Below are 22786 nucleotides of genomic sequence, written 5' to 3' on the forward strand. Positions count from 1 at the left end.
GGCTAGGTAGAACAGTGTTTCGAATAGGTCACGTTCAGCTGTGCGTGAAGAAAGCAGCCCGACTTTACGGGAACGGCAAAGCATTCGAGCGAAGTTTGTTGGAACTCCTGCTTACTTGTCTTTTCGCCTTCATCAACTCACCAACCGTAGCCTTCTAACAACCGGAACTGATATGTGGCCTAATCTTGTTTAACTGAAAGATCTCGAATCAATCTTCTTTCGACTAGCCACAAATGTAATGTGGTCAGCTTCTCTATCAGCATGGTCTCCATCCTCACCTGTTGATGATCACGGAGTGACTTTTATCCTCCCCGCCCCTTTTTGCTTCCCAAGGGACAGGAAATCATTCGGCTGCTTCGATTAGCGGCACGCTGTTCAAGCAGCCTTCCATAAGCGTATCTAACTAATATGAAAACTTGTCAAGGCCGAGGTGCTTCGTCTATCGATATCGTAGACCTCGTGCTGAGTACCTCAGGGCGCAGTCACCAGTCACAGTACCTCTCACACCAAAGCCACAACTCGCAACCAACCAATACCATCACATCGTGACACAAGACCTTGCCGCCTCTCTCCCAATCATCCTCTCCCAAACCCATATTACCCTCCGACCGACATGCCCCGCGAACCCACAATGTAGCATCACGTCGTACAACCTTCACCTCGGGCAATCCAAAGGTTGACCAGCCTCCGGAACCAACATCCCTACTGACCCCTTAACCCTCTCAGCAAAGCACCCCCTCACCTAGGCATCATGCACGACGCGCCGCCGATCCTCCAGTTGCCCCGTCAGAATCCGAGATTGCTCAACCCACGGAAAACCAGCACTCACCTACGCTACTCTGTTCGGGTACTCTGTACAGCCGTCCGCGTTCCCTTTCAGCCGTCCATCCCCAACGACGCTCGCTCGTCAACCAACGACAACCTTCATCCCTCTTCCTAATGATCCTTCTATAAGACGATCATCATATCAACCATCATTTTAGCCCCTCAGCTGAAAAACCCCAGTCACGATCACTAAACTCAACAAGAACCATTGCCCCCCCCCCTCCCACCGCCTTTTTCTTTAAGTCGCTCCCTCACTCTCGCTTGAGTACGGATACTACCTCGTCCGTCCCGCGGCACGTTTGCTGATAACACCCTGGACGAAACCCCAGACCCCTAGATCGACCACCGCGACTCATTCTCAAATGTAGGTACCCCAACCGGCAGGTGGTTCTCGCCCCAATCTCAATACCACCTCGTACCCAAAACCCATAACGCCCACAGGAAAAACCGTGCCATACCTATACTCCCCCCCCTTCCCCCCCCTTCTACAGACTGCTGCCGCTTCTTTTTCTCTTCTCAAGGGCCAGAGATGCGACGGCCCGGTGCTCCGCAAGAGGCAAGAAAGCCCAGAATGTCCCAATCGCGCCCTATTCGTCGTGCTAATTCAGCGCATCCCCCACCCGCCCCATCCAACTCAATCGAGAGCCATGTAACCACGGAGCCGCATGCACCGTCCCTACTGTATACACCCTCTTCACCAACGCAGGGGATTGGGTAGGTAAGGGAAAAAGAAGAGAAACTCTGATATACAAAAGTCAAAAGTCACTCGCGTGTAGTACATTCTTTCTCTTCTCGAACCGTTCCGATCCGTCTGCAAATACCGCGGTATCAACATTGTCCTACACGAAGAAAGCTTGGCCGTGGCTTTTCCCGCAACCCTATTGACATGGTCTCTTGGGAGTTACACAAGACACAACACGGGACCCCCCCCCCCCCCCCCCACCCCCCTCCCCCTCCCCCCCCCCCCCCCCCCCCCCCCCCCCCCCCCCCCCCCCCCCCCCCCCCCCCCCCGGGCCCCCCCCCCCCCCCCCCCCCCCCCCCCCCCCCCCCCCCCCCCCCCCCCCCCCCCCACCCAATCCTTTCCGGTTTCCCCGCCGTCTCCACTTCACCGGTCCCCCGCCCCATGCCACATCGACTAGGGAGGGGGGGTAGCGACGCACCTCGGTACCCTAAGCCCGTCCCACCGAGGTCAACGGCGACGCTTTCTTTCCCCCGCTCTTTCCCCGTCCTTCCCCAGACTCCAAAGACACCACCTAAGATCACCACCCTACCCTGGTATTTCCCTGCAACATGAATAAATGCCAAGATTCGAGCAACGGCGGGTTTCACCCCGCTCCCTGGTGCTCATCTCGTTGAATTTCACGCGTGAACCAAGGTTCACAGTCTTGGCATCTAAGATGCGTTGGAAAGACATTCCGGGGAATAGTGCCATGCGTGCAGAAACCGTGGGACCGCACACCAGGCCATTGGATCAGAAATGATGCGTTTGAACGGCGTAGAAACAGCGTCATGCCGGTATTCAATTGCCTTTTTTCTCGCCAATTGTACGGGGATGGAACTCACGCCAATTGATATAGAGCTCACGTCAGAAATTGTCTTGTAAATCTGTTTTGAATTTGTTTTTTGACAGGCTCTGATGAGCATGGACTTGGACGAAGTCCAGAACTCTCAGAAGCTCAAAATACCTAAAAGCGGACCACAGTAGGGCACACCTAGAGTTGGCCCGTATCGAGACCCGTCGCTCAGCGACCAAGAATGGCAACCTTCCCTACTCGTCGAAACCGGCCTTGTTCAAAAAGGCTATGGTCTCTGCGTGCTTATTATGCATCTTATACATCCCCGAGTAAACAGTTGACCGAAACTCCCACGCATGCTAGATCATTCCTTCGTCAAGAGCTCCCCCAGAAGTGCCGTTTCCATCCTCATGAATATTTTGTTCCCCCACAACCAAGTCTCTAAATGATGACCGCTGGCCCTAGGTGTTGTGATCCAGTATCCAAAAGAAAATTGCCTTCAACTAAAAGAGGTATCGTAGTGCAGGACTAATGACCGCGGCATCGACTGAAGAGCCGAGACCGCATGAACCGTTGAATCGTACAGTCCCCCCTACTGTGACGCTCCAATACCGCTGAAAAAGAAGTCGAGCTCGCTGCCTGGCCCTCGGGCGAACTGGTGCTCGTTCTCCGCGAGTTGCTCCAGGAGGCTCAAGAAGGGGTCCTTCTCCTCACCTGGGCCAGTGCCGGTGCTTCCATTGTTGCTCTTGTTTCCCGGGCTGGGGGCGGCGACACCGGCTACCTTGTTTCTACCTTCGTCCCCGTGCCACGCGGCTGGACTGCCAAATGCATTTGTAGGCAACCCGCCGAACATGGGGTCATTGTAGTTGCCCCCTACTTCGTTGTTCCCACTTGCTCCCGGTGTGGCGAAGCTGAACTGCGGAGAGAAGGAACTTGAGGAGAGCGCCGACATGTTGGCTTGTTGGTGGCTCTGAGGTCCGAGGGAGAATCCTGCCGCAGCCGCCGCTGCTACGGCCGCATTGGTGGCCGCAGCTTCGTCATATTGGCTGTGTGACGCAGACATCGAACGGTGCTCCATTGTCTCGGGGTGAGGAGGCAGGGATACAGGCGTCGCCAGTAGTGCCGGTGACGGGTGAGACGCCATCGTCGGGGTCGGGTGTGAAAAGGAATGACGAACGTGAGAAGGCGTCGGCAGGCCATGCGGACGCGCGATATTGCTCGTACTGAGCGGCGAAAGGACCTTTGCATCTGGACGCTTCCGGCCAGAAGGAGCTGTGTTCTTGCGCTTGAGGCTCGGTCGCTCGGGTTCGTTCATACTGTTGGCACGAGGCGCGTATAGATCGTGGCCCGTGTATGTGTCTGTAGTGAAGTCGACAACCACATCAGAAAGGCTCAGGTTTGCCGCGTCAAAATTGAATGTCTGGCCGCCAGGTCCGCCAATGTTGGAGTAGCGATCAAAGAAATCCTCGAGGTGGAATGCCGGAGAGTAGCGCAGAGGATTGTTTGCAAGGCTTTTGACAAGTTCGGAATGAGCATTGTAGATTCCCTGCAGGGTTTCCCTCTGATGTTGGACACTTGCCCAAGCATATCGCAGCTCGCTCAGCTGCTGCATCTCTCTGGACAGAAATTCTCCTGACAAGCTGAACACAGTCGAGTCGCCATTGCCATTCTTGTTGTAATGGGCACCGTGGATATGGACTGTACCCGCGGTGCATATGCAGTAGCCAACAAAAGCCGGCCATTCGATTGTGCCGGTCTGCTTTCCGAGTTCGACAAGCTCGGAGATGGCGTTCGCGTGCAGAAAGCACATGTTTGTCGCTTCAATCTGCCAAGAGTGGTGCTGACCGGTTCCAGCGAGCTCGGCCAGGTCGATGGGTAGAAATGGTCGGTAAATGAGACAGTGAATCAGATGGTAGATGAGTTTGCTCAGGACCAAAATAGTCGAATCAGGTTGACCAAACAGCGTATCGAGACTTGAGAAAACGTCCTCGGTGCCGGAAGCCCAAATGTCCAAATCTTGACGAATCTTGGACAAGTTTGAGAGCGAATGCCACGGAAAGTGCGAGTCGCCCTTCACCCCTCCTGCTGCCAGGTAGCGATTTGTTATACCAAGAATGCGGCTAATGTCAATGAGCATTCCCGTGCTGCCTTGAGACTTCTTCCCACTTCCCTGAAGGAACTGCAGATTGGACCCAGACTGAAAGAATTCGCCGTCGATAGGGGGTACGGAAGGGTTCGGTGACCAACAGGGAAGCCGGAGAAGGATGGTCTTGTCGCCGATGAGAGAGGGACGCTTGGAACCGCATGCCAGGAAACGATCGAGCAGATAGCATGTCCAGAAAATCCTCCTCCTCATTTCTCGCTCGACTGGCGTGACGCGTGCATTGTTGTCCATCTCGCGATGAGTTTCGAGAGCCATTGCCATACCAACCGCATTCGCTACACGTTTTGTTAGCCTTTCGCTCTTTAGTGCTGTTGTCAAGTCCCGTAGCCTACTCATCAGCATATACGCCCTCTTGCCTTTGCCTGCTGCAGTGAATGCAATAACTAGCAAAAGCAGAGCCTGCAACGCGTCGACTGAAGGCTCATCGGTGTCAATCTCTGCCCTTGCACGCGAAGCGAAGTCTTCACTCAGATGTACAGCAGACTGATAGCCACTAGGATGCGGTGTATATCTACCAACCTGATCAGCAACTTCGATGAGCCATTGGCGCTCATTCTTACCTTGCCGCAACGGCATAGATCCCATGGACTAAGTAATTTGGTAGTTGGTTTAATTGGAGTCGTTGCCGGACCGAAGATTCATCCAAAATGTGGTAGGGCTTAGAGTGAAACCTCGAAAAGTAGGTGTCTAGCAACGCATCGGGCTGAACGGTAGGTGGCGAAGGCTCACTAGTAAAGTCAGTTCACTAACCCACAAGAAATCCCGCTCAAGCATTCTGGCCTACCTCGCCGGGGCCGGTGAGTAAACGGCGGACTCATCGACGTCCACTTTCGGGTCTAGTGCTATACGCTTGGGATTTGAGTCGTCGTCGGGTACATTGTCTGCTCGTGAGGTTTCTTCGTCCTTGATTCCTGCGGCGGTTGGCGTGGTTGGGGTCTGCTCCCCAGCATTCTTCTCTTTTAATTTTGCCTCCAACCCATCGACCCTCTTCAGCAGTGCTTCCAATACATCTGTCTTTGGTCCACGCTTTTTGGGCACGGCATCTGATCGAGACAAGCGCAAGACACGTCAGCCACCTAGCAAGCTTTCCTAATTCCATCCTTTTGTCGACAAGAATAGAAAGGCTTGGCTTACCGTATACGCAAGGGCACTGGAAAACTTGACAGGCTTCACAGGATGGGCGTAGCCGGTTACACTTGATCTGAGGGGTACTTCAAGTCAGACGGCGGCTCTGAAATTTGATGGAAGACTCTCCCTTGCGCGATACTGAGAGGTCGTCATGCTGTCTTACCTTGCGCTTGCGGCATGACTTGCAGTTCATGGACTCCCGGGGCTCATTGCTTAGTCGCCGCGTCGGCAGGCGCTCAATGCCGACTTGGGGACGTGACATGGCCACAGGGTGAATTCCGGGAGAAGGGGTTCCATTCATTGGTTCGTATACAGACATCGACATCATCCAAGAGATTGGGTCGGTGATTGCAGAAAGGAATTTGGGGTTCGTCAACAGGTTCGGTTCGGTGCGGCGCCGGCAGGCGTGGGATGTAAATCAGTTATTTTCAGCAAGCCGAGTAGCTAGCGTAGGCCGGTTGGAAGGCAAAGATGTTGTTGATCAGGACATATCGAGGCGGGTTCAGAAGGGCCTGGGGGTTGTCTGGTCGAGCTGATGTGAAGCGAGTGAGCTGAGTTAAGTGGCTCGCGATGAAGTGCAGAAGCACAGAAACCAGACAAGAAGCCAGTTTAACGAGGCAGGATCGGGGACCGGTGAAGTTAAGAAATAAAGAAAGGTAAAGAGGTTGCCAGCCAGGCCTGGACTAGTAGGTAAGATGATGACTGTCTTGCCCCCCCAGCAGTCGTCTAGGTAGACATGTGGAGGTGGCTAGTGCAGCCGACTAGGGTGTGTTCGTCTCTCGTTGAGTCGTTGTTCTTGCGTGGAACGCAGTTCGGATGCATCAAGCACAAGCAGCAGGGGATCAAAAGGGAACGGTTACAGAACCAGGGGGAAGGGATTGACAAGGAGCTCAAGTCCAATCAAGGAAGAGGAGAAGGGGAGGTTGCACGAAGGGGGCAGCCTGGGAGAGAGTGTGGATGTGTGTACGAGGTATCTGTAGGTCGATAGGTATCTGTACACTATTAGGTAGCTTGGGGAGGATGAGGAGAAGGAAGAATGAAGGCGCCGAGACCGTGAGGGAGGGAGAGAGAGAAAGAGCGAGCCTGAGAAGAGGAGGCACTCGGGGCGGAGTCTGAAGAGGGGGGAGCGATGTTGGGGAAAGATGGGGCAAGGCAGGTTGCTTGCTGCTTCGGTAGCGTGGAGGCCGGGGTAGGGGCGGTTTGACCACAGAGGCTTGTCTTGTTCTGTCCAAGGCCTGGCGAGATGCGACTGGGGAGCCGGGCAGGTGCTGGTGCTGGCGCAGGTGCTGGCAGACTGGGATGACGCCCACCCAGCCCTTGCCTTGCCTCGTTTTCCTTCTTTTCTTTCGCTGTGTGCCCCGGACGAGAGACCCAGTCATCAAAAGACGGGTATCCGCTCTGTATTTGCGAAGCGGCACTGCGAATGGGCATCCCGGAGTACCTGGCCCGGTACTTCCATCCAAGCCTTCCAAGGTGTGCGGATACGGAGAACGGAGTGCGGAGTACATGAGAAATGCTCGCATATTCTTTCCGTTCGGTAGGTAGCTATCGACGTCTACTTTGTCTTCCTCGTGTCTACTGCAAAGTTACTCCTCGACGCCTAGTGCACTTAGCCCGATGCCGAATCACACTTTTCTCTCGGAGAGCGTCGGCACGGGAAAGGAAACAAGCTGCCCTCGTTGTGCTGAGAGGGTGTTGTGAACCAAGGCGGCAGATGTATCCGTACGAGAATGGAGAGAGGAACGACTCGTGGCCAAAGGCAAAAACCAGAGCCGGACAGGGACAAGGCAGATGGACGCCGCCGCTGCATTCAACCTTCTTTCTGTACATAAAACAAGTCCCGTCATGCCGTGCCATGTCGTGGGACAAGAATTTCATTCCAACAAAATAGACGATGAGCTCTGGCTCTTTTGGATACTCGTGATAGTCAGTCAGCGCTGACTGGTCACGACGAACCATGGAGGAACCGCGAGCCGCCCGAGCGAATTCCCCCTTCGAGACGGGCTGCTGCAGACTCGCGTGGCTAACAGACTGTGATGTACCTGCTTTGTGGCGCTCTCGTCGTTTCTTCTCCTCTCACACGACCCGGGGATACATGCTGGAGGGAGCATGGAAGTCGATGGAGGACGAGCAAGGGTTGGAGGCTGGAGGGATGTGTGGGGTTTTGGAGATGAAAAAAGTGAGCTTGTGAGCAAGTGCAGCGCGTGCCGTCACTGCAGCGCACAGCCGTAGCGCGCTCTGAAATGAGGAGGGGGGGGATGCAAGATGGACAGGTCGCCTCGCCCAGATGGGCCCAGATGGGAGACGCACAGCAGGAAACCCGCTCCCAGCGGTAGGGATCAGATGTCAGACAGTCAGACTGTGCCCGAGGACAGGATATCTGTCTTTGGTTGGGCCTGGTTGGGTTCGGGTTGTCAAAGTCGACCATGGTAACGGCGCAGGATGAGGCGCGAGCCGCTCTACAACATTGGATGGTAAAGCTCGCTTACCAAACAGAAAATTGAGCGAGTAATAACCGGTATTTCCGTGATTGACACGGATAGTGGTAGGGGTGAACCTTCTGAACCCTCTGAACCACCTCACTGCAAGATGAGCATTTGCAGATCAAGTCGACCTGGGATGTTTGCGTTGGCGGGCATGGCAGCTGCCAAGCCAAAAAAGAAAAGAAAAAAGAACATGGGAGGAGCGACATGGGACCCGGCATGGGACCCACCAGGGGACTGACCCAGCAATTGAAGACAGCATCTGTGTTGCCAAAACCGGGTTTGTCGATGGTGGACCATGTTGTCTCTGGTTGAAGATATTCGGATGAAGAGAAAGACGCCTCGAAATCTAAATTGTAGGCATGAAGGAACAGGCCGTGGTCTGCCAAAGTACAGTTCTTCCGTACATAATCAGTATGTCCATCCATATGCGTTTTGAAAAGAAGAAAAGAAACGATAAATGAGCTGGACACTGCGCCGTCATATTGCCGTTGCCTGCCGCTCCATGTACATACATACCCCTACAAAGATTACAAGTCGGATCACAGACATTCTCGAGCAGTCAACATAAGGTGGACGGCTAGCTCGCCAATCCCGAGTCAACGGCTGGCCGCAGCACCTGCCCGGGCAGTACTCCGTACCCACGTTGATACTGCTGTCTCAACACTCAAGCTGCTTCCCTCACCAAATCTCATTCAAAGCTATGGAGGTGGTACAGCGACTGGTGACTGATGTAATACAAGGAAGCAAGGCCCTTGGGCAAGTTCTGCCGGCTTTTATTTTAGCCCGTGATGTGACAGCAGAGGCGGAAATATATTCATAACTTTATTGTACGTCGGACGTCGACGGCAGTCTCATCGTCCATGTATGTTGAACGAATATCCCGGCGACCTTTGCCAGAGTTACCGACACGCTCATCTGGGCAGGACCCGACCCGGCCCCGTCCTGTACGGTCGCATCCTCGGAGGAGACTGGTCAGCCCCAGGTCACCCCTCCTTTCCCGCAACTGGACAGACCCGAGGTGATCAAGGGACTCTGGGTGGTTCCGCAGTGTTCCGCAGCCCTTCCCATGATCCCCACAGGCCTCATCCAGACTGTAGGCATGCTAATAACACCAACTCACGTCTTCTCAGATTTGCCCGAGATATGCCCACTGGTATCGCGGAGCCCAAGGCTCTAACTCTCCATGTCCATGGCCTCGACCACGGCGTTCATGCACATCCCCCGGTTCCAGACTTTTGAGTGAGAGCACATGCTGCCCTCTCTACGGATACCATACTTGGTCTCTACCTACCTTTACCTTACGCGGTACACGGCGCGTGGTAACTCTCCACCGCGGCCGACAAACCCTAAGGCACGCAACACCCGTTCCGCCCCAAGTGCAACCAGGACATGACTCTGCAACTCACCATGAGCTCGTAAAGATGGGTCGTTTCTCGGAAACCATCTACCCACATGTCTTTCATCAACCTTTTTGTCCCTCATGCCTTGGGGTAGCATCCGAGCAATCTAACCTATGCCCATCAAAGCTGTAACCCTCGTCTATCCGTACGGTCTCGAGTATACCCGCTGCCGTCTCACGACTTAATCAACACGTGGGCGCCAAAAACGCACTCGCGGAGTCGCGGGCTCCTCTATCCACCATGCCAAGCATGCTCTGGATCGTCTGGACTCGTCCGCTGGCAGGGGCAGTCTCGGCCTCATTCATCACGGTAACTAGAATTGTCTTGGTCGATTCCACAGCGATTCGGTATCAACCCACATCGAAGTCTGATCCGAGGCGTATCGTGCTAGAATGCCATGAGTTTTGCTATCGACCTTCCGTAAACATCTAATACCCTTCAAAGTTCGAATGGGACCCAAGAGGCCCCCCTTGTACTGCTACTACCGCCTACCGCCTACCGCCTACCTCCTCCCCTCCAAGGGGACGTGCAAAGCCATGCACTGACGCAGGAAAAGCCCGGTTGATGGGTGTCTCATCGAACCAGGCGGCACCTATTAAGGCCGGTACTTGATCCAAATTACTTACATGGCCATGCATGCACTTCCCCAGAAATATCTCGCTGGCTTGATACTTACCTTACGGCATCACGTCTACCAAGGGCGCCACGACGCAGAAAAGAAACGGCCAAGTGGAGGACAAGGTTAACAGTTCTCCAATAAGCTGAGACGGGCCGTGTTTGGATGGACCATTCGACTTTCAGACGAACATGATCGTTCAAGTAGCAACGTGCCGTCTAATGTGCTATCACCATGCATGTCACGGTAGGTAGATCAGATCGGCAACTTACACAGTATAGGTAGGGTGGTGGACTTTGCCAATGCCAGGACGCCTCTGAAGCCCGTATCCCCGACTTGCCGTCGCCAACTGGCCTCCTTTGCCCTGTCCATTGGAGACGACGAAGCTCCCCGTCCCGGCAGACCGCCCCGTGAGGCCAGAAGCCCTGACTTTGCTACACGAAAAAGCGGGAAATCCAACACTCACTCGCACGGGCGGAAAAGGGACACGGGAAAGTGATGGGTTCCCCTGCCTTGGGTAATCACGCATGGTACCAGACCACTGTGTCGGACCCCGTTGGTCAAGCCGGCACTCACCCGACCGCCAAGATCGGGCCATTGAATCAATTCTGTGGTAGGGGTGTCCTTGGCGTAGCCTTGTCGTGCTCGCAACAAGTCATTTTTCCTTCTTCGACATGGCTTCACACGAGCCCAGGCACAAGCATTACTCTGCTGCTTCTGACGTTTGACACTGACACTTGACAGATTAGCTAACACTTATTTACAAAGTCAATAATAAGCCAGTCGATTATTAGCGTCGTTCCACCCACGTGAGATGACGTCCGCTTGGCAGCTGGTCCAGCGAGATCAAGGGCCGGTCCGCCAAACATGCCCATGTCGTGTCTGTATCAGATCTCGAACGGATCGATGGGAATAAGAAAAGAAGCAGAAAAAGAAAGAGAAGGCAGAATACCGAAAGGCGCCATGGTGCGCCTGACGGCACTACGGGCCCAATTTGGCATCGTGCCCGTCCTCCACCGTTTAAGCATGACTATGCCGCGGATGAGACTAGGTGGGAAGAAGTACCGGTTGCGTAATGACAGATATGTCCAGTGCCCAGACCATGCATATTGCCCGTTCGTAAAGATTCCCTTTTCTGAGCTGGTGGCAATTGGCCCCCAGCTGCAGAAAGGCGGCATGATTTGTTGTCTGCATGTCTGCTGAAAAGGGGGATGGATCATGGGGGCTTGGGGGCCTGGGGTCCTAGGGGGGGTGAAGATGAGACGAAATAGGATCCTTGCCTATAATCGGGGCAAGCTGGGGGTCAGGGACACATCGCAGGTGGGCTGCCGTTCGAACTTTGGAGAGCTGCAACAGAACAACCAGGGTGATGTAATGTGAGAAGGACGGCCAGACCGCGATGACCCAGTGGGCAGATGACATGCCTCGATGTGAGACTGTGAGTGACGTCCTCTGTACGGAGTAAGTACGATGAAATCCACAGTCGATGCCGGCTGTCACGGGCTTCCTCTGGGCCTTTGCTTGTGGCGGTTTGCTGGTGGTGTCTCGGCTTTGAGACTGGCTACCTTAGTCGTTACCCAAGTTGCTGCAGATTAGACGGATTGTCGAGCAGCATATACAGTGCACAGAGTCACATACAGGCCACGGCCCTCACTCTTACCGGACGGGATGCCATCCTTCCTTCCAGCCCTGGCCTCCTTCCCTCTCTCGTGCTGATTACTGAGTACTGAGTACTGACCGATGACGAGCAAGTGTGCAATGCGAGCCTTCCGTCGTTGCTGCGGGTGGTGCGCCCTGTCAGACAGTTGCACATTAGGAAGGACATGTAGAGATCGACCAAGACTTGGAGGGAAGTTGGGATGGATGCTCTCTTCTTGCCGTGCCGAGGATATCTATGCAACTCCTCGATTGGGACGTCCACACCCGCCTTGAAGTCATCTTGTGAGAGAACGTCCACAGGCACTTGTATCTACCGAGTACGCATACACAAGGACCTTGGCACTCTGGGTACCCAAGCCGTGAAGAAACCTCCCACCCACATCACACCTCCCAATCACTTTTTGTTGCTGCGTACGGATCGACGCCTGATATCAACGATGTTACCGATGCTTGTCGCAGATGCCGACCAAGACAACAGCGCTGCGCCCGTCTCTTCCCTTCTTCGCGACAAAAGTACGGATGCATTGCATCCCATGTATCGACGTTGTCAGTCGAGACCGCGACTTGCTGCTCTGGCCATGCATCCCGCATAGAAGAGGAACTTCACCCGCCTTGCCGCCCTCCGATCCGACCTGACACAGCCATAAGAATGCAGCTTGTATCTGCTCCTTCTGCCTTCAACCAATAATCTGCTTCTCTTCAACCACCCGCCCGTCCAACTTAGCTCAGGGCCCTATCTATTCGGTGTCAGGCAGCGAGCCGCTTCAACCCAGTGAGCTCGCCTGTCTGCCTCTCTGCACTGGAGGATTGCACCACATGGCAACCAGATATGGTCAATGCATGGCGATGATCCCGGCTGGCCAGCGTTTGTCTCCAAAGGGGGGGCGGCTCGGGACCAAAGATCTTGGAGTGGAAATAGCACAGGCACAGGCACAGGCACAGGCACAGGCACAAGCAACACCTCCGTCACCTAGTGTGCCTAATAAGCCATCACATCACAACGTCCAGAAGAATTGGAGAACATCGCACGAGGAGCCTCCGGCCGAAGGAGAGCGGAGACCATGCCGATCGATGCGGAGAAGCTTTCTGCTTTTGTCCTCTTGCTGGTTCCATCACACCCATTGTCAAGCCCGTCTCAATTCTTTGGGGAGGGGTTTCCCACTAGGGTTCGTTCGATGTAGCTAGGAAGCACTTGCAACAACTCAATCCCCAGATGCGGAAACCGTTAACTACGGGTTGAGTCAAATTCGCATTCTCGATTCTCTCGTGGATCCCTTTGCGACGACACTGAGAGCGGCAACACATGCTGACTGCCGCTCGAATCAGAGCACTCTTTGAGCTTTGAACCAGATCATGGACGACTGACATCAGCCACTGCTGAGTCGAACCAACGCAAGTCACCCGTGGTGACTTCTGTCCGCCTCCCGAAGTTCGACACTGACACCCTAGCTTAAGCCCGCGGGGCTTTTGCCGGATTGCTTGTAGATCCGCCTCAGCATCATATTCCATCTGTGAAGCAAAGCCACAACTGTCTTGCCCCCGCCCCCCACTCCTTCTGCTTGATATCCAGCATCGCACAAGAGTCCTGTCGCCGTCTCAACTCTGTCACCAGTGTCAAGCAATCACTTTTGCCTTCCGATAGATTGGCTGTCTCGAACGAAGTATGCTGTCCACGCTGAAAGGTTCTTCTCGTACCACGACTACCTCCATAGGCCCAGGCTTGACTGACATGTTGGTCTATTGTTCGACATGGGCATCCCCCACAAAAGAGATGGGCACTCTGAACGGGCCTCGCCCAAAGTCGCAAATACAGCGAGCAACTAGCGGGACCTCAGTCACGGGTGACGTCTCCGGCACTTTCTCGAGACCTTCGTCGAGCAAGTCTTGACGGCCTAGGAGCCAACATTGGCAAGCCTCATTGCAGCCTGCCCCGCATCTGTACACATGACGTCCAAAGCTCTACCTTGTCCCCTCATGCACTCCAGAGCCGAATAGCGGCCGAGAGTGCCAGGTCAACGACACAGGCCGGGCACAACGGCAGCCAAAAGGCCCTGACTGGGGTTCATTGCTCCCCTATGGGCCTGCTGCTTGTGCCGCGTCGCTCCAGGCCGAGACCGATGGTGGGCATGCAGCCGCAATGCCCAATAGCCACTTCACCTTGCGAGACAGTTTCTGGCACTACTGCACCTAGGCAAAAAGAATAACGGTCATATTCTCCAAATTGGGGGCCGACGTCCATGCCTCCCAACTCTCAACACGAATGCATGTCAAACCGAGCACAGCACCACGGTAGAGATTCGGTGCTACACACGTGGCTGCGGTGTCTCCCTCGACGCATGCATCAGTAATAATAGGATTGGCCATCCGGATGCTCAAGCTGCCGCTCCTTTAATGTAGGTTGCCAATGTGGTAGAAAGAAAGCACTGTTCGAGAAGAGGCCCTCCACCATTATCAGACATCGACTAAGATCTGTTGCCGAGATAAGCTTTGACTCTGCATCCAATTCCCGTCTTCTGAACCCCAACCCACAACGTGGTGGAATCGATCGTCGATGGAGAAAGTATGTTGCCAAGCAGAGATGCCATTTTCTCTCCCAACTTTGCGCTGTTCACGCAAGTCCGCGCTCTTGGCGCGCGAATATTGGAGCGTTCCAAACAGCTCGGAGGTGAGGAGCAACACGACCGCCTGAAATTTAAGCGTCGGATGTTCTTTACCTTATTCGGATCGCCTTCGGCCCTTTCCCCATCACCAATCTCTATGCCATTGTTGCATCCGAGTCTTGACCTCTACGCGTGGGCCCAAGACGTCACACAAGAGCCCTATAACAGCCTGAGAGCAAGAAGCAAAACGCAGTTCTCTCGAACCGCCGGTTCCGGCTCCGGGTTCCAGCCATCCAATCTCAGAATGGCAAACCCGCATCTAATTTCTCAACCTACTGGGTCCTCGTCAACGTTGCTCGGCACCCGCCTGGAAAGGCCCCGAGGCTCTGACAGCATGGTAAGGCCCGTCGTAATGTGACGAAAAAGAAGAAAGGAAGATGAGAATACTTGTGTCGCCAAGCAATAGCGGCCGTCCTACACCCACAACTGCCGCCACCCGGACTGAAGGAATAGCCACTCATGAACCAATACTACAGCTCCCCTGTATGTATCACAGGAAAGCCTTTGCGATATCGTTTCAGTCAATGTCACCTACCGCTCTTAGCAGCTTGTTCAATAATCCATTCCCTGGGTCGTCCTGTCGATCCTCGCACCGGCTCACCTACCGAGTATCTATATGACTGTCAGCTATCAGTCAGGCATGGTTCTACAGCAGACATGGAAGTTTTCGGCTGCGAAGGCAGCCAGGCCGCCTGGAACGTCCAAGATAGCCCTACAAAGGTTGCGGCATGTTTTGTAGGAGAACCTGGGCAGCGCAACAACGTTACGCCGCACCAGAGTCGACAAGAATTGTCACTTAATCTACATCATACAGGCACTAGATCCGAAGGGGTGTCTTTTCATGCCCCTTTGCAGGCACACGTTAGGATCCTGGGCTCAAGCTGTCTCCTTAGAGCTCTCCCACACCTGCCGGTAGCATCGAGAAAGACGGCCTGACCAGCAATTTACGATGCGGAATTGACAGGCATGGTTCACCTGCCTGCCATGGCGTTGTCTTCATTTATGAAGCCGGGCTTTCCGTGTTCACGGAAAGTAGCTATGCAGGAGTCGGGGCAGTACCCACGCCGTCATTGTCCAGACTGCGGGAGGATGGATGGTATCGGACCTGGTCAAGGAATGATCAAACTCTGCTCAGAGCTCACCGTCGGTTCGCGAGCTCTGGCAGCAACATCAAGAATTCTGTTCTTTCAGAAAGTCAACAAATCACGATTTACCAGTTTCGAACTGCTCACCGATGACTTCGCCCTCCATCCACTCCAAAGTTCCCTTGCATGGTTTTGTTTAAGCTTATGGGCGGCTAGGCGCGCGCCCGTCCCGCAAGGTCTTCTGACCCGGTCAGACTCGTCACCTCCATCCTAACGGTGTCTTCCAGCCGTACCAATCACCATCGCGGGCCACGCAGAAATTGGAGAAATTGGGGAATGAAGCCTGACCACCTTCTTCTGACTCGAGATTTCCGTCCGAAGCTGGGGTCAAAGGACACCATCGATTCGTGACTCCGCTCAATATCCCCTCCTCTCCTTCTCTCCCCACACTCCTCCACACATCCACTACTTCTGCAGGTCTTGAACCCTGATTTCGTACAGACTACAGAGTAACTTCCTCTTACGACGTGTGCTCTGCAACACCTGACCATTAAGAAATGCCGGCCCGGCACGCCACTGGGCCATGGCATTGAAAACGTTCAGAGAGCTACTGAGGGGAGGCGGGGCGACGTCGTCTTGACCCGATATAGGCAGAAACGGGGGCTAACGTCCCGTGCAACGACGACGCCTCGCGATCACATACAGCGAACAGCGAGCCATCGACAACAGCCATGTCAGCCACCCCATCAACATTTACTATCATTTCTTTCCGGGGAGTGTCAGGCCAGCAAGTGCGTCAAACCTGGCCAGAATTCACAGCCGGGGGTAGTTTGTCAACAGCTGGTCCGCCGACGCCCCTCTTACCCAGTGTACTCGCAAGTTCGTCGCTATGCTTCCCTGCGGGCGTTTGTGGGGGAGATTAACAAGGGGTAATCGAGCCGCACTCCATCACGGTACGGGTATAGACGCGTCGATACCAGATCTGGCCCTGTTGGAAGTCACTAGCTACCATGCAACGGGATGGCATGGCCAGCAGTCAGCCCGACATGTACATGGGCGTTGTGTCGTGTCAGTCCACGGAGACACACCGACGCCTGTTACACGCCAGAGCTTGGTTCCGGGTTGCTTTTCTCTCTGATGTCGTAACTAGCCAAAACATTCTGATTACAAGGTGCAAGTTTCCGTCAAGGGGCGAGGGAGAGCCATTGCCAAACCACCTCCAAGACTTTGTGAACGAAGAGGTCTCACCCCTGTTCATTCCTTTTCGATAAGCCCGCCTGCCTTTTCGTTCCCAGCGTATCCGGGCTACTGAGTACTCTAATCTTTTCGGCCGCAGCGAGGTAGCTGTGTAATATCGAGTTATCAAAATTCTGGCACTCCACTGTGATGTATTCGTCCCCGGAGCATGCGGCTAGTCGCCTGTCTGCCCTTCATCGAACACCACCCTCTCTCAAGGTCTGCCCCGTCATCTCGCCCGAACGAGCCCATCGCGGTGATATCCGGATTCTATTCGTCGATCCAGTGCCTGTCTACCTACCCGTTAAACGTAATCCCGATCGGTTCGACTGGGACGCCACACCAGCGCAGGGGACGGGACGGTCTTCTTTTCCCGCCCTTGCATAACGAGGTTTTTCTTTCGTTCGTTGGGGAGGAGGAAGGTATGCTTCTGTGGACGTCAACACCGCCGCCACCACCACCACCACCATTAGAGCTCTGGTGAGGGGGAGAGGGGCAAGGGGGTTGAGTAACATGGACCACGGGCGGCCCGCGTTTGTGCTGCGGCCTTCTTCACCTGAGTTGACCTTTCCGCTGGTTACCGGGGCGGGTGGGTGTGAATAGTCCACCCTCGCCGAAACCGAGCGAGTATAGCGAGCGGAATGCGCAGGGCCGCTCTGCCTGTGCCTCTGCGTAGAACGAGAGTGACTGGCAGAGGCTAGCCGGTATCCATCACCAACTCTCATGCTGTGCCTCTGGCCTCCGCTGTGGTTTGTTAAGCAAGTTCATCAGGGCGGTATCTGAGCCATGGTACCTCGGAGTGACGTTGCCTGAAGACATTGAAGGAGTAAAATGGCACAGCCTCTGATTATTTGACTCGCCTCGTACTCAACAATAAGCCGCATCATGCATGCGGAAAAGCCAACGAGCCGAGGCCTCTTCCCTTCAGACTTGACCTTGCTTCATACAAACGCCCCCTTCGGGTCCCTTCGGGTGACGGACGTCAACAGCGCCGAGATCATTCTCTCTCGCACACACTATCCAAATCTGCCAGGCCAAGTGCTGAACATTGACTCAACGAAAACGCGTCATCCAAGGTAGAACTGAATACGGATATGTCAGATTTCATATAATGCAACATCCTGGCTAAGGGAAGGGGGGAGGGGGGGTGCGAATGATGATCTCTGTGTATTGTGTATTGTCAATGGAGACCCTGATAGATAGACCCTGACGATCTTGTTTTACGCCACCCAAGTTGTTTGCCGCTTTCCGTCTATAGCCGCAAATCCGTCCACATACCTAAGCAGAGCAGTGGCAAAGACTTTGAGACGTGGGAGGTTGGGATAAGAGGAAGCTCAAACGCAGGTTCGCCATGCGGAAGGCCTCGATGTTCGAGATTTCACATCACAAGGTTACGAAGGATACGATCCGCCCTTTTCCATAACGAATTGCATTAGTCCATCTCTAGAAAAAGGGACGCTCTTCTCTAGAGAACCGTCAATGGTCGTCGTCTACATGACACCGTCAAGAGACCCCCGCGACTTTTGCCACGAGATATCCCATAGCTTAAAATCTAATGAAATAATGAAGAGAAGACACCTTCGAAATTGGTAAGACTACCTCGAGTTGAGGGTATATCCTGAACCGCGAGCTACATGGAACTAGATCTTGTAAATACTTCCCCTACATGTCACCTCTCCTCTGACTAGCGACTTTCGCTTCCAAATAAACGCCGCACATGCATTGGGTCGTCTTCTTTCCCGGCGAGGCGCTTGCTGAATCAGATGCTTCTCATTGTCATTTCCGTGTCCATCCCCCCGTTCTGCGCAGCTGCCTCTACGACCTAGCACCGGAAAAGACATGGTAGGCATTAAGCTCCGGTTTCCAGGCTCCGAGTGGACATGGAAATGCACCTTCGAGCCTGGCTCGGTCGCCCCTCCGTTGTCTGCACTGGGCGTGGCAGCCGATGGCTCGTCTTGGCCATCATGGAGAGCTCCACAGGCCTCGGCATGGTCTAGCTACCTTGGGTCTGGAGCTCGGGGGTGGGTTCGCAAGGCTTCTTGTGGCCCGGCAAAGGCCGCAACTCATATAGAACCGCAAGCTTTGCCACAAAGAAACCGTTGCAACGGAGCTCGTGGTCTGGACCGGCGCAACTATTCTTGTCTGGCAGAGAAGGGTAGATATGAGGCCGGCTCCTTCAATATGTGTGAGACAGGCGAAGCTCAAATGCTTATCCTCTCTACACATTTCAGAACATGCCTCTACCGCTTGCCAATCTGACAAAGCTATAGGGCACGTTCTGACCGACCAGTAGCCTCAGAGTCTCAACAGTGGTGAAAGCGGCCGTGTCAGCTACACCATACGCCGAGAATCCTGCCTGTTGAGCGATCAGACCCGGATCACCACCCTTTCTCGCACCAGCAGTGTCGGCGAGATCGAGGAAGACTTTCTTGAAGTTTGAGTTTCCACGGACGTTGGCGCCAAAGACACGCACCAGCATACCGACGAGGTTGCTCTTGTCTGGCCCGAGAGCCGAAACGAATAAGAAAGGAGCTGCATCGTCGCTCACTGTTTGAGCTTTCTTGAGGCTCTCAAGACTGTTGAACGGCTCAATGACGGGTCCATCACGAGCCAGAGCTGGTGGTGTTCGAAAGCCAACGGTATATATCTTTGCCATACGGAGAGCTTTCAGAGCGTACATTACTGATGCGGCATCCTCTCCAGACGAGGCCAGTACAACCGCGGTCCGACCGAAGTAAGCAGAAGGTGCCATGTCTCTGGTCAGCGTGCTGATAATGCCACGCCAACTGGCATTGTCCAAGATCAATGATGTGTTCGGCGACAGACCAGAGATGTGTGACCCGAGGTGACCGAAAGAGTCATGATGGCCATGACGAGGACTCGAAGGAATTGATGCTGGGGCAGAAGAAGCCGAAGACGACGAACCCGACTTGACTATGATCGTGTCTACAGTACCGATGAGTCGAGCTGCCTCTGTCAACTCCGCGCCCTTGCCGCCGTTGAGCGAAGCAAAGAACGGGCTGGCCTTGAGCAGGTTGTTCCACGACACTGGCGGGCTGAGGTGAGCGCCGCCAAAGTTCTTTTGATTACACCAAGCCTCGATGCTTGAAAAGTTGTTTGGCAAGCGCTCTACAACGGCGAAGTAATGCGGCAGGCCCAGCTCATTGAAGCACTTTTCATAAAATGGGGCTTGCGGAGTTGAACTTCGGAAAGCCGGTGTTGTGATGCCATATATGCTCTTCTTGGGAAGTTGCCCGAGCAGTGCCAAAGCAGCGTTGATTTCCGACGCGCTCATTTGACCTGGAGCTGCGACTATCGGTAGCAAGGGGTGCGTGATGGGGGTGAACACCTTGTTCAGGGTACGTGAGAACTGGCCGGTTTCTCCCATGTTGACTCCGGAGAATGGCGGGGAATCTGGATAGTCTGCTCGCATTTTCGAGCGGAAGTACTCCAACTCGAAATTTTCGTTGTGGTCGTTGATGATGGCAATCATTTTGATAATATCGGCGTATTTGCTTGATTCAACGTACACCTGCTCAGCGTGGGACGAGGGCCATTTGAAAGTACCAGAGAAGTCGTGAAACGCAGACATGATCCGACTGCTTCCCTTCTGTTCCCAAAGCCTCTTTCTAATGGCCTCCGGAAGCCAGAGTTCCACGTCGATGTATTCAACTCCCCATTGAATTGCTCGGTAAAGGTATTCATAGTAAATATCGGGGTTCTCCATAGGAAAACGACCATTTTCTCTTGTACACCTAGTGGTGAATATTATGGGGAGTTCCGTCCTCTGACGCAGGAGCATCAGCTGCTGTCCGACATAGCTGAGGCTAGGGATGGCTGAATATGTGCCGTCCCCGAGAGGCTCCTTGAGAAGATCAACGCGGATTTCCACCGCGTCGGCGCCGACGGTGAGAATGTCGATGTTTGGCAACGCAGCACTGACGTCTGGGAACGTGGTAGAGATAAAATACGTTCGTGGTTTCGACATCAACGTTTCGTGGTGGCTGATCTGGCCTAGAGTAAAGGAGATGAATCTCGACAAGTCTCGACGAAAGAATGGTGCTTCGGTGTAGAGAAATTCGTAGTCGCACTGAGCCGAGAGAAAGACATCCGGTGGCATCCCAAGGTTGACACAGTGGGCGTTGATTGCCACAACCAGCTCCCGATTGCGGGAGTCAATGTCCTTCCCAGCAAGCTCTGCCGGAATGCCAACCACAAGCCCTTGGTCAGCAACGCTGACCTCCTGGAAAGCAGAACGGATGGCAAATGGCTTCCCCAGAACATCTGCGAAGACGGACACAATCTTGTCCTGACCAGTGCCGTACATGATGACGACGATCCTCGTGTCTCCTCTTTGAGGAGCACTCCCGAACCTCGTGCCAGTGGTGACAACAGGGCTGGCGTTGCGATCGACGTCCATCTCGACGTCTTGATTTCCCGAACCAACCATACTCCGAGGGCGCGCCGGTGTTGGACCGACCCCGAGCTGGTGTACCGATGCCATGGTAGCGTCTGAAGAGCCGTTGATTCCGAGATGCGAGAACCGAGCAGTCACGCCCGGGACGGTGAACTGAGGTGGAGGATACGAAATGAAGCCACGATAGACCGCTCCCTCCCCTTCTCCTCCTTCAGAACTACTGGGGCGACCGTAGGGAAGTATGGTGGCGGTGGTTCGTGATGTTGGATATGTCAGACCGAAATCCCATGACAAGACGAACTGATGATCCAAAGGGGTTATGACAGTTCAAGGGACGAATGGAAGCAGATTCGAGGGGCTACAGCGGGGATGGAAAGCTTGCTCTGATGGAGAAGACGTAGCAGGACCGAGGTGCGTCAGGTGACCTGATGGTGTTAGAGAGATATGCGGCCGGGAAGAGCAGGCCGGTGGGGGTCGTCGTGAGGCTGGTGCATACGACGTGCCCTTGAGATCGAGGGCGTGATATGCGCTGCTCAGGCTTGTGATTGAAAGGCGTAAGAGACGCCAACTTCCCGTGCGAACACAACAAGACGACGGCGACGACAAGAGCCCTATGAACCGGTTTGCTGGGGTCAAGTGGTTTCTTCCACCAATTCGCGGGTTGCTTTAGGTGTTTCCTATGCAGGATTGGAAGCCCGGGATTCCAAGGGTGGGTTGGTTCGTCTACTTGAAGCGCAGGCGGGCTTGGGATGCGTGCCAACCGCAGGCGGCAGGAATCTCGATTGAAGCTCTGGTGATGGTATTGCAGGGCCAGTCGCATGTGGCGCGCGAGTCGGACCGTGGGGGAGTTTTGTGTCCACGCAGTCAAGCACAAGGGAGGAGCTCAACTCTGATGGGCGGCGTAGAAGCTGTCCTATCCAGGTAAGATGGCGTTTTTTAGATGTTGTTGCAATATGAGAAGTCGGGAACTTGAGACGAACCGGCCGATGGCATGGGCAGGATAGGGCCGCAAGATGATCAGTAGTGTGGCTTGGGGAAGGGATTATTTCGCCGACAGGGAAGCGCCGAGGCGACGGCGCGGTAGCTTTCGGAGCAGCACAACGTTGTGAAGACGAGGTGCGAATGGACAAGGTTCTCCTTCATCCGTATGAGTTTCTTACGGTATGGTATGGAAGTTTGGGCTAGACCAAGAAGTTGGAGATCCCTGACCAGACCGGGACAGTTGGTAGGAGCGACAATGCTGGGATGATGGGTCTAGAGTGTGAATAGACTCGATGTTGACTTTGGACGGCAAAGCCGGCGAAGTCGAATCGCAATGGACAATCCGCTGCTTGTCGTTGGTGGAGGAGACGGAAAGATTGATGGAACTTGGGGAAGACGAATTGTTCCACCACAGACACTGCGTTCCACCGAGAGTACCTTGACAAGAAGCAGGAGGGGGCAGAGGGGCAAGCCGGAGAGCTTGGCATGGGGCAGACGGACTGGGACTGGGACTAGGAATCTACCATGGGACTAGGAGCTGGGGCCGGGGCTGGGAGGAGAAGCTCAACGTCGGATGGTAGTGGTGGTGGAGGTGGAGGTGGTGGAGGTGGTGTT

The 22786-nt window shown here is 54.4% G+C and overlaps 5 protein-coding genes across 5 annotated transcripts; 1 reads left to right on the forward strand and 4 right to left on the reverse strand.

Moving 5' to 3' along the window:
- Nucleotides 1-2931: 2931 nt before the first annotated feature.
- On the reverse strand, nt 2932-5932 carry CORC01_09357 (fungal specific transcription factor domain-containing protein; the record flags this gene model as incomplete). The annotated part of the gene is made up of 6 exons (XM_022620986.1): nt 2932-4778; nt 4836-5014; nt 5064-5231; nt 5288-5546; nt 5638-5704; nt 5795-5932. 6 exons carry the CDS (start codon nt 5930-5932, stop codon nt 2932-2934), a joined length of 2658 nt encoding a protein of 885 aa, XP_022472508.1.
- Nucleotides 5933-8981: 3049 nt separating this feature from the next.
- CORC01_09358 (uncharacterized protein) lies at nt 8982-9356 on the forward strand (the record flags this gene model as incomplete). The annotated part of the gene is made up of 1 exon (XM_022620987.1): nt 8982-9356. The coding sequence occupies one exon, from the start codon at nt 8982-8984 to the stop codon at nt 9354-9356; it is 375 nt and encodes a 124-aa protein (XP_022472509.1).
- A 9266-nt stretch (nt 9357-18622) lies between these two features.
- Nucleotides 18623-18763, reverse strand: CORC01_09359 (uncharacterized protein; the record flags this gene model as incomplete). The annotated part of the gene is made up of 1 exon (XM_022620988.1): nt 18623-18763. One exon carries the CDS (start codon nt 18761-18763, stop codon nt 18623-18625), a length of 141 nt encoding a protein of 46 aa, XP_022472510.1.
- A 237-nt stretch (nt 18764-19000) lies between these two features.
- Nucleotides 19001-21277, reverse strand: CORC01_09360 (3-dehydroquinate dehydratase; the record flags this gene model as incomplete). Its single annotated transcript, XM_022620989.1, has 1 exon — nt 19001-21277. One exon carries the CDS (start codon nt 21275-21277, stop codon nt 19001-19003), a length of 2277 nt encoding a protein of 758 aa, XP_022472511.1.
- Nucleotides 21278-22207: 930 nt separating this feature from the next.
- On the reverse strand, nt 22208-22333 carry CORC01_09361 (uncharacterized protein; the record flags this gene model as incomplete). The annotated part of the gene is made up of 1 exon (XM_022620990.1): nt 22208-22333. The coding sequence occupies one exon, from the start codon at nt 22331-22333 to the stop codon at nt 22208-22210; it is 126 nt and encodes a 41-aa protein (XP_022472512.1).
- Nucleotides 22334-22786: the final 453 nt, after the last annotated feature.

Source organism: Colletotrichum orchidophilum (assembly GCF_001831195.1).
Source record: "Colletotrichum orchidophilum strain IMI 309357 chromosome Unknown Scaffold_84.1, whole genome shotgun sequence".
Lineage (NCBI taxonomy): Eukaryota > Fungi > Ascomycota > Sordariomycetes > Glomerellales > Glomerellaceae > Colletotrichum > Colletotrichum orchidophilum.